This window comes from Carassius auratus, chromosome 14, assembly GCF_003368295.1.
Source record: "Carassius auratus strain Wakin chromosome 14, ASM336829v1, whole genome shotgun sequence".
Taxonomy (NCBI): Eukaryota; Metazoa; Chordata; class Actinopteri; order Cypriniformes; family Cyprinidae; genus Carassius; species Carassius auratus.
In genome coordinates, this window is record NC_039256.1 from 23,845,293 (window position 1) to 23,860,752 (window position 15,460).

The 15,460-nt window shown below is 37.4% G+C and overlaps 1 protein-coding gene across 8 annotated transcripts in view; it reads right to left on the bottom strand.

Annotated features, from left to right (window-relative positions):
- The window catches only part of atp8a1 (ATPase phospholipid transporting 8A1), a 122,704-nt gene that overhangs the window by 42,226 nt on the left and 65,018 nt on the right, over nucleotides 1-15,460 (bottom strand). For all 8 annotated transcript variants that reach the window (XM_026280827.1, XM_026280821.1, XM_026280823.1 and 5 more), the window contains 6 exons: nucleotides 14,212-14,261; nucleotides 13,918-13,987; nucleotides 13,194-13,278; nucleotides 12,601-12,740; nucleotides 9,929-10,067; nucleotides 4,287-4,351 (listed from right to left, as the gene is read on the bottom strand). In XM_026280827.1, the coding sequence (XP_026136612.1) occupies nucleotides 4,287-4,351; nucleotides 9,929-10,067; nucleotides 12,601-12,740; nucleotides 13,194-13,278; nucleotides 13,918-13,987; nucleotides 14,212-14,261 (549 nt within the window). The remainder of the gene's footprint in view (nucleotides 1-4,286; nucleotides 4,352-9,928; nucleotides 10,068-12,600; nucleotides 12,741-13,193; nucleotides 13,279-13,917; nucleotides 13,988-14,211; nucleotides 14,262-15,460) is intronic.

A 15,460-nucleotide genomic window follows, 5' to 3' on the forward strand; every position in this document is an offset into this window, starting at 1 on the left:
CAGCTTATTAAAAACAATTAAATCTGTCAAAAACAAATTGCTTCCACTTTTAAAATTGGTCCAATGCCAGTGATCTATACCAGTTCAAAAACATGACAGGACAAAATGAAAGACAAATGAAAAAAATAAAACAATAATAAAAGACAAAACCAATAATAGTGATAACCCCCCCCCCCCAAAAAAGAACAAATAAAAAGTTACATGAAACATTATAAGCATAATAGGTGTCTTACACCAAAAAGCTTCGATGGATATCTATGCTGATGATCACCAATATATCTGAGACTGAATATTTGTGTGTGTGTGTGTGTGTGTGTGTGTTTTGAGGAGGAAGGGAGATGCCTAAGGGCAGTGAGATTACACCTCGGGGACCAACCAACATTCTCCTGGCATAACAGACTCTGAAATCCAAGCTCAAAGGAAATATTTAGAGAGAGAAGCCTCAGGTTTCAGAGAAAGAGAGAGAAGTGCAGCTGTAAGAGCTTCTCGAATATGTTGTGTCCATTCTGTAGGTGTCCCTGCGTGTAATGGCTGTATATAATACACAAGACTGCCACAGACAGTATAAGATCAGATGATAAGAGCGCTTATGAAGACTAATGAGAGGACAATATTTCCATTTCCTCACAAGTCAGCACCATTTCCCAGTCTTCCACTTTGGAAGCTCGGCTGAAACACTCTCAGTCGTCCAAACAGGCCTCTGTGTTATGGTTGTGTGAGCAATCCGGACCGTGATGACTTAAGAGTGTTTGCTTTGCAGGTGGGCAGAAGGCATCAGTGGGATATACAGTACATCAGCGCTTCCACACACGGCCAAGATCACGCAGATAACGGCTGATTTAGACGCTGTGGAAATCCTTTTACTGAGATGCCTGGGCTCCAGCATGTGATATCGGACATTATAAACAAGAAACAGAAGGAAATAAAGGTTACATGTGTCATGCAAAGAAGAAATGACAGATAGAAGACTGCCTGTGCATACATACACTCACAAATGTATATAAATATGCCTAGACGGACACCAACATACACACTACTGCCTGACAGAATCAACTGTCTATGAAAGAAAGAGAATACGGTTGTTATTTCAAACAAGAAGCCCAATTGTTTGTCAACTCTTTTCATGCAACTTATATAGGAAAAAACAGTAACAGATCAAAAAACTACAAATGGCAGAAACTGAGAATTGAGGAATCAGTTATGGCTTTCCATATTAGATTCAATTTGACTCGCAAGCTTTGGATTCGATTTGATTTCCAATCCGATTCCACTCAATTCAATATTGATTATTTTGGAAACATATTAGGTACAATACATACAGTACCAAATTTTCAAGGATTTTTTACTATATTGTAGGTTAAAATTAACTGATTTGTATTCAAATGCTTAAATTACACTCAAAGTTTTTATAATAATAAAGTTACAATTGCACAGCCTAATTAAATTTCTACTCCAATCCACTTTTTTGAAACATAAATGTTTTAATGGTGACTGTCATAAGAATAAAATAAATATTGAAGAACAGTAAAATACTATAATGAATATGTTATATGGTGCATACATCTAGCAAAATGCTCATCTCTGGAGTTCATTTCTCTAGCTGACTAACAAAGTTTCTGGACACCGAATATGTTTTTTTCTGGAGTAAATGTGACACTACGTCTCATTGTTTACAAGTGGTTATACTAACATCTCTGCACGGTTGAAACACTAAGCGATTACATGAGACAGGATATGATTTCGGTTAAGTTGTAATCTTTCTTTTAACATACCATCAAATGTTTATTCATATTTATTTCATGCTGAAATGGATATTAAAGTGGAAAAGATTAGTTCATGTGCACTTGCCGCTTCTCTTTGACTGCGATCTGTCTCTCCACATGAAACAGTGCCAAAACAGCATTTACTGTTTGAATACTGTCATAAAATGGTAAGAATCTGAAATTGGAGACCTCAAAAGTGACAAAGCACAAAGCTTACTGTGATTTATTGGATGGGTGGTGCACTAAAATGTTGTGTTCATTAAGTGAAAACAGGCTAGACTAACTGATTCTTGGCATTTAAGAATCAATATTATTTGGTAAAAATTAGAAAATGGATAAAAATTCTAAAAAGCCCTTTTTTTTCTTTCAAATGATCACAACATAAATTACATCCAAAATCAGTGTACGATTATCACTTACAACAAAAAATGGCTATAAATGGCTTTTTAAAAAAGATTACATTAGAAAATAGACCTCCAGGGGCGGAAAAACATAAATGCTACAAAGGTTAGAAAACGGTTCCTTTACATTAAATTTCATTAAAAGACAGTGAGCTCTGTGCTTTGCAGTATCTCTATTTTTGGCCCAATTTCTTTCCTCTGTACTCTTCCACAATCTCTCCATTCTCTAGGCTTATCCGCACACTATTGCTTTTTTCATCTGCGAGCAGCAGAAGGCACTGCAGTCCGACGCAAATTTAATTTGATTACTGAGTTACTGTTCTTTGACCCGTCCCACAGTGCCTTGCATTTTCCTCCACTGAGATAATGAAACCCCCTCAGACGTCCGGTGAAGACCTCAACCCCTCTCTCGGGCCGGATGAGTGGGCTCCTTCATCCATCTTGTATTCCTTAATACGCTGAATGTTTTAAACACAAAAAAACAAGAGAAGGACCGAGGGGAAGGGAGGCGCACTGTTCCAGTGTTTTCTCCTGCAATGTGAGAGCACTGCAAATCCCACCACTGCCGGACCTCCGAGCGCTCCGAGAATTCCTCCTTGTTTTCTTTTCTCGTGTTGTATAAGCATGTGCATATGCATGGGAGACAAGGCGCTGACATTTCAAATGGCGGCCGTCTGCTTTATGGAACGCTCCTCTTTTTCTTTGGCTCCATCTATCATGCTAAACGGCTGTTTGACAGACTGAGAGCCGTCCGTCATCGCCCCAAACCCCACCCCCCTCGCAATGGGATGTGCTCCACCCGATAAAGGGTTCCGTTGCATGTGCAAAAGCTCCATAGAATGGTTTCTAGAGGCCTTAACTTCCACAGACAACAGACAAGACCCTCCCTGCAGGGCCAGGTGACCTGCAGGCTGTGTGTGTGAGTGTTTCAGTGATGGTTTCCTTCTTTGAAAGCGGATGGCTTTCGGTTTCATCGTCAACAGAATAGACTCTCCCATCAGGGAGTTATTGGCCTGTACCTTGTGCATGTGTGTGTGTATATGAAAGAGGGTCCTAAAGCTCTGTTCTAAGTCCACGACCCCTTCCCGTCTTTTAACGGCTCCATGCGGTGCAACCACATCCTCTCTTTCCTATAAGCTCCATCTGACCAACACATACAAGTAGGATCCCAAGGTCTGAGACCACATTTCAAAATACATGATTTAAAACCTGGAAATAAAACATTTTAAAACAAAGAAATGGTATGATGTAAAATCTATTTGAAAGATCCTTCACTATTTCTAGGCCACTTATCAAAAACACTTAAACAAATATCATGTGACTTCTTTTGTACAGATGGTCTGATGTTCGTGCTCCCATTGAAAATCAAGATACCTTTTAGATCATCTCAATTCATGCTGGAACATTAAAGTAAAAGGGGGACAAATCCAGTACTAAAAAAAGATACATTTTAATATTTTAATCCATATTTTACTTCCATTTGTTTTTGTTTGTTTTATTTATGCACATACACACACACACACACACACAACCTTTCAAAAGATTGTGGTTGGTAGGAATTATGTTTACTAAGACTGCATTTATTTAATTGAATATATTATGAAATATTATTACAATTTAAACTTTTTAAATATATATATATATATAACCTTTTTTCAGCATTCTTTACTGTCGTATGTGATCAATTTAATCAGTTCTTACCAAAAAAAAAAAAAATTATAATTTTCTTTAAAAAAACAAACAAACTTTTGAACAGTAGTGTAACTTAAAACAATAGATTTTGAATAATAATAATAATAAAATAGTTTAATGATAAAAAAACACAAAATAGAAACTGAAAATAGTGACTTTTGGGCCCAACTGTATCAATTTATTCCTTTTGTTAAGAGAAATATGAGACAGAAACCGGAGGGGAAAGGTTTGGATGAAAACTCAAAACAAAATCTAGAACTGTTCTGAAAGAGAGTCACATTGGGAATTATGTCACATGCTTTCATGTACCGGGGGGCTGAAGCGATCCGTCAGCTGTCGTGTCTTTTCATCTCTTCTCTGAGCTTATATTACTAATGGTAACATGTAACTGTTTTTTCAAATAAACATACACCTCCGTCTCAGTACTCACATCCAGGGTGTCCTCGTTTATCACCAGCAGGCCCATGTTCTTCGTGAGCAGTTTGCAGGAGTGTCCTTCAGGAAAAAAAGAGGAAAACTCATTGCTTATACCTCTCACTATTAAGCCTGAAAACATATGGTATGTTTGTGTGGAAAAAAACGCCTTTCTTGGCATTGGAACAAATGACGAATGGTTTGCCGCAACTTAGTATTTTAGCAATAGATCAACATTACAAAGATATGCGACGTGTAACCACAGCAACGGATGAAAGAAATGACTAATTGAGGATTGAAAAGCACATTTTGTTATTAACGTTTACAGCAGACCTGAGTTTAAAAACTCCCACGCTGCATTGGTTTTAATGTGCCTTTGCACTATTCGTATGAGATCACAACTTGACAAAAAAAAAAAAACACGACATCCCATCATCCATCAGGATGTGTCTAAACAACATAAAGGGAGGAACAAGTCCATTTGGTGTTTAATAGGTTACGTCACCTCAGTATTTGAGGAGTGATGTGTGTGTGTGTGTGTGCTGGAAAGAATCAATGGGACATTAGTTTGAAATAAAAGTTACTGTAAAGGACAAAAATTGCCCAAACGCAGTAGTTATATTAAATTACAGTAATCATGTATCAGAGAGACCTGCTATATTTATCCTGGCAACAATATTTCAAACATTTTTGGTGTTTTATGCAGTATAACTGTAAAACATACATTATACCTGTTACCTATGAAATCAACAGTATTTTTAATTTTCTGGATTTCACTTTTTCCCATTTAAATTTTTTTAGACTCGATTTGAATGGTTTTATTATTATTATTATTATTTTTTAAATATATATAAAGATGTGTCCCATTAACTAAAATAATGAAATTCTCACAATTTAACAGCAATTTATCAAAAGTTTAACAAAAACTACATTAAATCCTTATAAAATATTTTTCCCCCATAAATTTAGATTTTTACAAAATTCTGTTTTTCATAAATTTTCTGGATTCCATTTTAATGGTTTCATTAGATTTTAAAAATCAAAAGTTTCTAATTAATTGATCTCATAAAAAAAAAAAAAAAAAAAAACTTCTAGTATTTTATTTATTTGTTCTCCCAGAAATACTGTGTTGTTACATCTTCTGCTACACACACACATTGATTTACAATCACAGATCGTAGAAATTATAACTCCCTATATATATATATATATATATATATATATATATATATATATATATATATATATATATATATACATACATACATACATACATACATACATACATACATACATACATATATATATATATATATATATATATATATATATATATATATATATATATATATATATATATATATATTCTCTATAGAACCAACAACAATATTTAGTATAAAAGGATAATTTACACTGTTTACACATTTAATATATAACTTATGGCTTTGGCCAATAGCGACACTGTACAATATTGCAAAAAAAATCATTTACAAAACCGGTTTGCTAAACCCAAATAGGGTTTTATATGTCCCAAATCAAGCACTTGACTGAGCTAGTAGTAGGACCAATCGGGAACGTATGAATAGTAGCCTTGTAGTTAACTTTACACACTTTAACAGAAAAAAACAAGATGACACACTTCACCCTTAAGGAAATGTGACTGTGCCATTACAAAACTGTGACCAAATTCAACAAGAGCATGAATGAGTATGTATTTGGATGCCGGTGTCCTGTCCTGTCATTCCTCTTCAAAGTGTTTCTGTTGATTTCAAACTTGCATATGCACCAAAATTTCCTGTCTGCGTGGAAAACAGATTTGGTTTCCTGACAGCGACTCAAACCTTGACATATTTCAGCAGCTTCATTCTGACCACTGGCAGCAGAGATGGGACCAAGTCACACATGTGCAAGTCTCAAGTAAGTCTCAAGTCTTAACCTTCAAGTCTCAAGTAAGTCCCAAGTATTTTTTTCTTGGGCAAGTCAAGTCAAGTCAAGTCACAAGCTATGTCAAGTCAAGTCCAAGTCAAGTCACCTTAATATTGTTATTTTACCTGCAGAATCTGATCTTAATAAAGTTAAAAGACAAGATATAAGTAACTGTCAGTAAATTAAAATAATTTGGATTTGCATTGTAAATACTCATGTTCAGTAAAATACATCATGGAATCAAACAAAATTGTAACTTCCTAAAATTATTTATTTTTCACTTCGGCCAACAGTGTTTGAAATGTTTTACATTTTCAACATTGAGTCCATAAAACAAATAACAGCTAAACATCCAACAGACTCCTCTCTGAACACCTCTCTCTCTCTCTCTCTCAAACACAGTTTACATACAACATTAAACTTTGTTACATTTCTCCTCTCTCTCTCTCTCTCACACACACACACACACACACACACTCTCTCTCTCTCTCTCTCTCTCTCTCACACACACTCTCTCTCTCTCTCTCTCTCTCTCTCTCAGTATAGAATATAAATATGACGTATTTTCAGTTGTTTCATACTTTTTTGTTATGTACAGTACAGACCAAAAGTTTGGACACACCTTCTCATTCAAAGAGTTTTCTTTATTTTCATGACTATGAAAATTGTAGATTCACGCTGAAGGCATCAAGGGCTATTTGAGCAAGAAGGAGAGTGATGGGGTATATATATATATATGTAATGTGCACTTCTCATGATTGGGTAATCGCGGCAGCTACATTTGTTTTTCTGATTAATTGTTTTGCTCTATGAGAAAGACAAGGTAACAAAATATTCGGGGCTTATGCCCCCTTAGCCCAGCCCTAGCGCCGCCCCTGGAATGCGTTTTTTTGACGGCCTGCTAGCAGATCATTAGGGGCCGTTCACAGCATGTCTTTTGCGCGCGCAAGTTCACTATTTCCAATGTAGGCGCGCGGTATGCGCGCTCATAATGGAAGCAACGCGCTCACGACGCGCACCGCATCTTGTTAAAACTTTTCAGAATGCCGCAAGCGCACCGCGGGTCATGTGACAATAACTAACCAATCAGCTTCATCCTTTCCCGTATCAACGTTGAAAGCTCAGCTAAGATGAAGGAACAGCTGTTCATAGCTGTATATGGATTGCCATTTTGAAATGAATTTAGTAGCAGAGCTACTGCGAGCGATTTTTAGTGCTGCAAATCCATTTATCCTTTGCTGAAATTTCCGCGTCTCCATTGAGAGAGAGCGTGTCATGGATGCTTAGCAACGACAGACGCCCCAGGAGCACTTCTGCCCGAGCGCTTTGGAAAGAAGGAGAAAGCGGCGCACCCAGCGTTTTCCACGCGTTTTTAGGCGCGAATTATTGAAGACAAAAGCGATGACCGTCGGTAACCCTCAGGCTGACATGTTGATGTGATGTGATATCTGATTTAAGTGGGCGTGGTGTGTGTAAGGTAGAGAGGGCATGACTGATGATCGTGTCCTGATCCAGTCTCGACGCTATTCTCAGCCTGCGCTCCAGCTGAGTAATCAACTTTATTTTAAAAAATAATTTATATATTTTATATTCAAACTGAAAATATGATGTGATTAACACTCAAGTCATTCAAGTCATCGTGTCTCAAGTCAAGTCAAGTCCCGAGTCTTTAACTTCCAAGTCCGAGTCAAGTCTCAAGTCCTAAAAATAGCGACTCGAGTCGACTCGAGTCCAAGTCACCAAGTCACAAGTCCCCATGTCTGACTGGCAGTAATGTCACCCCATCCCTCTTCAACACTGTTAAACTAAAACACCCTTGGTAGAAACGATAGATTTACATTGAGACACCTGCATGACGCAGCATAATTCTGTATGAATCTGGAAAGGAGGCACTGAGGTTACACTCCGCGGTTGCATTGGCTCCGTGCTACTGCAGGGTGGGTTTTCATTCGGTCTGCTGGCAGCGGCTGTGGGTTAGAAGAGGGCATGTTGAGTTGTTTGCGTTGGCCGCATGCTGTTTGTTTGGGCTTTAATCTCTGAGGCTTTACAGTGGCACCCAGTGGCCAGGAGCAACAGCTCAGCAGTAGCAGCACAGTGTGGATAGCTCGCCTGTCCTCGCTCCAACTCTCTGCTTAATGGTCTGATACATTAATAAGGCCATCAGAGGGCTAGTGTGGATAGAAGAACTGGAGCGGTTTCATGTACTATGTGCGAGAGGTGGCCAAACAGCTCTAAGTGCCCGCTAACCCAAGATTAAACGGCTCACGACTTCACGGTCCTGGGGTTCACTTGACTTCTGATAGTTTTCATGTTTTTGTAGAGTACCAGTGTGGGAAATGGAGAATTCTTATTTTATTTAAGCATGCCGCGGTTTAAATGCACGCATTCAGTGCTAAAAAAAAAGAACTTAATTAGTTTCCCTTATGTTAGTGTTATAAAATAAATGGTATACTGAAGAACTGTCTAGCTCAGGAGTTTTCAAACTGGAATACAAGACTTTTTTTTTAGATTTACATTTCACAAATGTAGAACTTTACTTTACTTCAACTTAAGAAATACATAGTGAAGTGCTGTCTAATCCAGAGGTCCTAAAGAAATATAGTATAGTAATAATAAATATATTATAAAATAAAACTTTTTAAGGCTGGTAAATTGCATACATTAAATGAAACTAAATTAATTTTTTTTTCCTTTGTTAATTCTAAGATACATATCACCTTAAAAAAGGTTAATGCTTCCCAGATATTTAAACAATTTTGTTAACTACAATCATAATGCTTTATTACATAAAGTCAATTATTCAATTTTGTTGTCTGCATATTATATTGTATACATCACATTTTAATATTTAAGAAATGTAATTTCTCTAATTAAATACTTATTTATTCCTTGTACTGTCTTTATATTTTAGTTAATATCAAATTACCTCAGACATCTTTTAACCATACTGGCAAAGGATTCTGGGAACCTACACTAGCTGGAAGACTCTTGTCTCTTGTCATCCTCCAACTCTCCAAATGATGAATTACAAAAAGCAGAAAATACAAAGTAAACACAGACATCTTTATTTTAGCGTGCATGCCAGCCAAGTGGAGGTCCAGTAAAAATCCCTTCCTCTCCGAGCGTGTGCGTTTTCAAGCCGCGGCACAGCTGGCCGGCGGGCACAATGGGCTGATTCAGGATCAGTGTTGGTAGGTGGCCACAGACTGTGCTCTGTTAGGATCTGTTTTTCTGACCGTAGCATTTAACATGAGGCCTGTTCAAAAGCCACACTGGTGGCCGTGTAGCTGTTAGACTAATACGAGACGCCACATCACAGGGAAATAGGAGGGGGGCCGCGGTCTGGATGCAGGGACAGATTAGAGTCGAGCAGGTCGAGGACACGTGCGTTACATCAGCTTTCAGATGAGGAAAGAAACCGAACACCTTCTACCTGTGTGACAGCCGCTCAGGAAGAGCTGTGTTTGTTTGAGAGAGGTCTGAGGAAGGATTGTGTATATTTTTGATCATTTAAATTAGCCAGAGAAATTCTTACTGGTTAATGTCAATATATCAGGAAAAAACCTGATGCATCTCATCTGGGAGAACAACATAGAACTAAAACTAGAAAAATGAAGATAGAAAAAACTCCACACGTTATATAAATGGCTTTGTTGATCATTTCCTGTCTGGTCCCGACTATTAATCAAAGTGTATGTTCATACAAACAGACTTCATAGGTTTAACTCTCACCTATGTTGATGGCGGTCTCCTGTTTGTCTCCAGTCAGGATCCAGATCTTAATATCGGCTTTCATGAGGGTCTCGATGGTTTCAGGGACTTTGTCTTGTAGTTTGTCTTCAATCGCTGTGGCCCCCAGCAACTGCAAGTTCTGCAGAGAAGCAGACAAAAAAAAAAGTTATTATTAATAATAAAAATCAATCCATTAGAAAGCACTGATAAATGAGGACAGTCTTTTCCCAAGTGATTCCTGTTGGTAAGCAGGTTAAAGAAAGATATCATGTAAAATCCACTATCGACATTATTAATAATTAAACCCAGATGCAGTGATCAAGATCTTGTATCTCCCTGTTGGGGTTTATTTTGGGATAATGACCAGCTGATTTTACAGTATTCCTTTCTTTACAGCTGCTTTTCACAACCAAACACATATGAGCATGAAATTGTTCGTTTATATTTCAAACAGTGAGTTTAGAATGGCTGTGAAGTGATACAGTTCATGAAACTAAACAACAGCGGAAAATAAGCGCGCTGAGCTGCATTAGTAATTCTTGCTGGTGTTTTCCTACAGTCAGATGACTATGCTTACAGTTCGATGCTAATTTGAGAAAAATCATCTCATTCTTGGATTACAAAGACTCAGTTATGTGTGTATTAAGAGCAAGAGAGAGGAGACAGAGAGAGAAAGAGCAAGCGTGTGGACTGTTAATGTGTTTTTCTCAGGAAGCCCCTGGCCCTTTGACCAGCCATGATCCTATTTGGAGCGGACAGGATTTTGACAGGACCCCGCAGAGGAAAGTCAGCTGCACCAAAGAGAGAGAGAGAGAAAAAAAAAAAAAAAGAGCGAGTGAAAGCAACTGGCCTCCTGTAAGCTGATCAGTAATGTGGTGAGCAGGGGCTCGGATCTCATACAACCTTTACTTAATATCCTCTCTTTTTTTCTTTTTTCTTTTAAAGGACACAAATTTGCTAAATCTCTTTTTGGTAGCTGAAAACATGAATCAGAATAATTGATTCATTAATGATTTAAGGGGCAAGATAAGTGCAGAACATAACCAATAAACACTACTAATTCTGTGAGCTTAGTTACACTCAAAAACAAAATGATTGTTAGTTCAAGACTCTCCAACAACTTTCAAATGTTTTTATAATAGATGAGTATTCAAGGTACATACACTAATAAGTTTGGGGTCTTAACAATTTTTTATTTTTATTATTTTATTAATTTTATTCAGCAAGGATGGGTTAAATTGAAAAAAAGTGAAAGTTAAAACCTTTACGATGTTATGCAAAATGCAGAATATTTTTGTTTTGAATTAATGGGGTTATTTTAATTATTTGAATTGTCTTTTCATCAAAGATTTTTCCACAGAAATATAAAAAAAAACTGTTTTCAACACTAACATTACTAAGACGTTATTTGAGCAGCAAATTAGCATAATAGAATGATTTTTGACAGATCATGTGCCAGAACAGGACTCATTAAAAAATACATATTAAATAAAAATATATATTAAACGATGGTTTTCTATTTTAATATATAAAGTTATTAATATTGTAATAATATTTCACAATAGTATTGTTTTTTCTGTATTCTAATCAACTAAATGCAAACTTGGTGATCATAAGAAGCTTACTTAAAAACATAAAACCCAATCTTCCCAAATACTTTTTTTTTTTTTGCAGGCAATATTTAATCCAATCATCTATTAATAAAGAGATTGCCTTTGAACATTTCATGTGCCCCATAAGGCAATGTTTTTAGTTTTTGATTTTCTTTCCCCCCCCCAATGTTTTACCTATTACCTTAATAACAAAAAATACAATTCTGATAGAATGACTTCATTCACATAAATCATTTCTGAAAATGTTCAGACAAGAAATAAGATATTTCAGAAATGTAACTGCTATTCCTGCTCAGATAAATGATAAGAGATTGCTGGAACACCAGGTGCCCCCTGCTGATCGAGTGTTGTAACTACACCCCTCAAACGAGCAGCTTTTATGTGAAATGATTGATTAGATCCATTTTCTCAGAAAGGTTGGCAGGGCTGCTTCAGCCAGTGATTAACGACGGTGGTCGGTCATGTTTGACGAACACTTCCAGAGCCCAGCTTTCCACAGGTCCACCACTGTGCTTTCTTTGCGGTTTGAGCCTAATCGTTTATACGTTTTTGGATGCCATGTGCGCAGAGAAAACCCAGCCCTCATTGATCAAACCGAAGCCATGGAGCTGTTCTGGGACTCGCCAAACTAAACTTCCTACAGGAGAAGAGCGACTGCTGTGTAACCTGCAGACTGTCCTCAAAATCCCGAGAGCTCTCAGAATCCCGTCGTTTGTGAAATATGGCTGTGTTGACGTTTCCTCACTCTTATGAAGACAAATTACCTTGTGAAATTTGAGGATGAGAAGTCCAACTTAACATAACATGGACTTTGTTACTGATTTTAATAACTATTATAAAGGACTATTGATGGTAACACCGTGATAGGCTTTGTTTTTGTAAAAACAGATATGTATATCTCTGTACAGCAATAGAATAAACAAGAAGATGATGTATTATTGCCTTTGCTTGGTTTTGGTGGAGCAAGGAGAACATATACTGTGTTCTGGAAGGTTCTGTGATCTTTGGACGTAGACCACCTCATCTGTGAACACTGGAAAAGCTATTAGCGTACCTCACCTTTTCAATCAGTTCGTAGCTTTCTTCCATCTTGAGTGCCCTGTTTTGGAGAGAGGTCGAAGCACGATGATGAACCTCCAGCCACTGCTGATAGGATGACTCTGAGATGTCCACCACAGCAAAACACAATGTGCGGAGTCCTGCAAGAATGAATACACAAGCTTCTCTTAGATATGCTAATTCTCAACATGTTCCCTTGCTCAAAAAATCCCTTTCTTCTAATCCTCCTCGAGAAGAAAGCCATCATCTGTTTTCAGGCTGATGCTAATAAAGCTGAGTGGAGGATCTCTGACTCAACATGAATTATTCATGCAGGATGTTTAAAAGACAAAGCTACTGATTGCTGGAGGGTCCTGTTAGGCTGATATATCTCAGTTCTTCCACCAGGGGGCGTCACCTTCACAAGAGAGCGAAGTACTGCAGTATTTCAGTCCATTCAAGCACACACATTTCACATCAGACTCTCCTAATACTCAGGTCTCATTCTCACTATGAGAGGATCTGGCAACCATCATCAACACCTACAATCATTTGTACAGAAGAGAGACAGCAGATACTTAGCAGGTGTGTGTGTGTGTGTGTGTGTGTCTTACCCTCTGTAGCAAACTGTTCCAGGTGTTTTAGGGTGATGTCCTTGTATTTGGAGCTGTCTGCTAATCGCTCATAGATCACTGTGTCCTGGAAGACAAAAAACATTTTGTGGGATCCATGAAGTCAGCACAGAGTCATGACTTATGTCTGACCAACTGTCTTTCCTTCACAAAAACAATTACAGTAACATATTAATATTTCATTACGTTTTAATGCATTACACAACAGCTGGGATGTGATGCGAGAGGAAAAACATCTCTTTCCCATCATTCTCTGTCAGAGCGCTTCCAGCATATTACATACAATAACATTTATTACAGTATATGCAGATACACACACTCACAGATTACTGTACAACACGGCCAAAATTATTAATCGCTATAGAAATTTATGTAATAATTATAGATTATTCATTTTAAATTGTTGTTGTACATCAATTTAGTTTGACATATAATATTAGTTTAACAAGTCTTACATATCTATCTATCTATCTATCTATCTATCTATCTATCTATCTATCTATCTATCTATCTATCTATCTATCTATCTATCTATCTATCTATCTATCTATCTATCTATATCTATATCTATCTATCTATCAAAGGCAGTGTGCTGTGTGTTTGTCTGGCTTTTCACTTGTTCACAGAAGAGAACACTCTAGAGAAGTGAAGCTTTAGTTGCAAGCGTCTGATGGCTCAGTTTCCATCGCAACAGACAGATACTCACAGCTCCTTTGCAGTAAAGGCGGATCTTTCCTGATGGAGTGCGCATGATGACGGACATCCTCTTCCTGGTGCTGTTGGGTGGGGGAAGGGAGAACACAGAACACCATCATCATCATCACTATGATAATTACTGACATCATCATCATCATCTTCACTACTTTGAGGAAGTATGGTGCTGTAATATACAGCAAAACCCATCAAGCTGTTTTTGTTTTCTCTCCAGCAGAATGGGCAGAGCTGAACAAATGACAATGAAAACATGAAATAAAAATCTACTTGTGCTGCAAAAATGTACCTTGTGAATTCCAAAACGTGCAGCAGTTCATATTTCTCCTCCTCTCCGTGCTGAAAGAAAAAAAGGTTTACTATATTATAATAGATATTTTACTATTGTATTTTCTTCATATTTGTGCTGTATAACCTACATAATACGTATACAAATATTACATACACACACATACATATATATGATATATAATATATGTAATATATTGTAAATACTAACAATACTAAACGCCTATTGAAATAATAGATTTTTATTATATATATATTATATAATTCTATGAATACATTTACTTATGTATATTACTGCAATCATAGATTAAGAGAAACTGCTATGGAACCTGAGAATAATCGGATAAAAGATGATAAATGTGTCACATTTCACAAGGAAACACACTGATTGGCAGTGATTTTGTTGCTTCACACATTATTACAGTAAAATGACTTGTCACTGAAATCTAGTTACATCACTCAAGGATTGCAGGAGGTGTCAAAAGAAGAGGGGAAATGAATACTTTGCACCCTGGATGAGCCGGGCGGCCCCCCGCTTCCACGATCCATGACGTCACTCGAGGTTAGGACACTGTTTTAGCTCAGAGTTTGATATCTCTACCGTTCTCTTAGCTTATTTTGATAGACTGAACTCATCTTGACACCAGGGAGCAGCAAATTAAAACTTTTAATTGCTTTTTTTGGCCCCTGTGACTTTTAGCAGCGAGTGAGTATGATGATGAGGTAAATGGTGGGAGATGTCTTGCACTGAAAGGCCAAAATTAGAGTGTGCTACAGGCCAGGGGGCACAAGAGTCGCTCTCTTCCCCTGGCGCTGCCATCAGATTAACCAATTACAGCTGCAAAGTGTGACTCCTCGCTCCCAGGTCACAGAAAACAGCAGCGCTTTCTGTCTCAATAATTTAATTTTCTCTAATCTTCACTCAGCAAGTTTCTATCACGAGCTCTGCACAGATATATCTGCAGCACATCGGCCGGATCTCTCACTATGCCCTCCAGTGCTGCAACATTTCTCACTTTGTTTCCTTTGCAACTAAAGAAAGAGTGAGAAACAGAGGGATGGGGGGAGGCACTGCATGAAACTGCATCAAACCATCACGTTCCCCAGCTCTTCTCCTTTGAGACATTAAGTAGGGTGAGAAAATCACATCCGATACTGTGAAACCCAGCCTGAAATATCTATACAGCATCTCTCCTAAGTGAACGCTTCCTTATTTTCAGATCAACAGAAGAAATTATTTTTTATTTAAA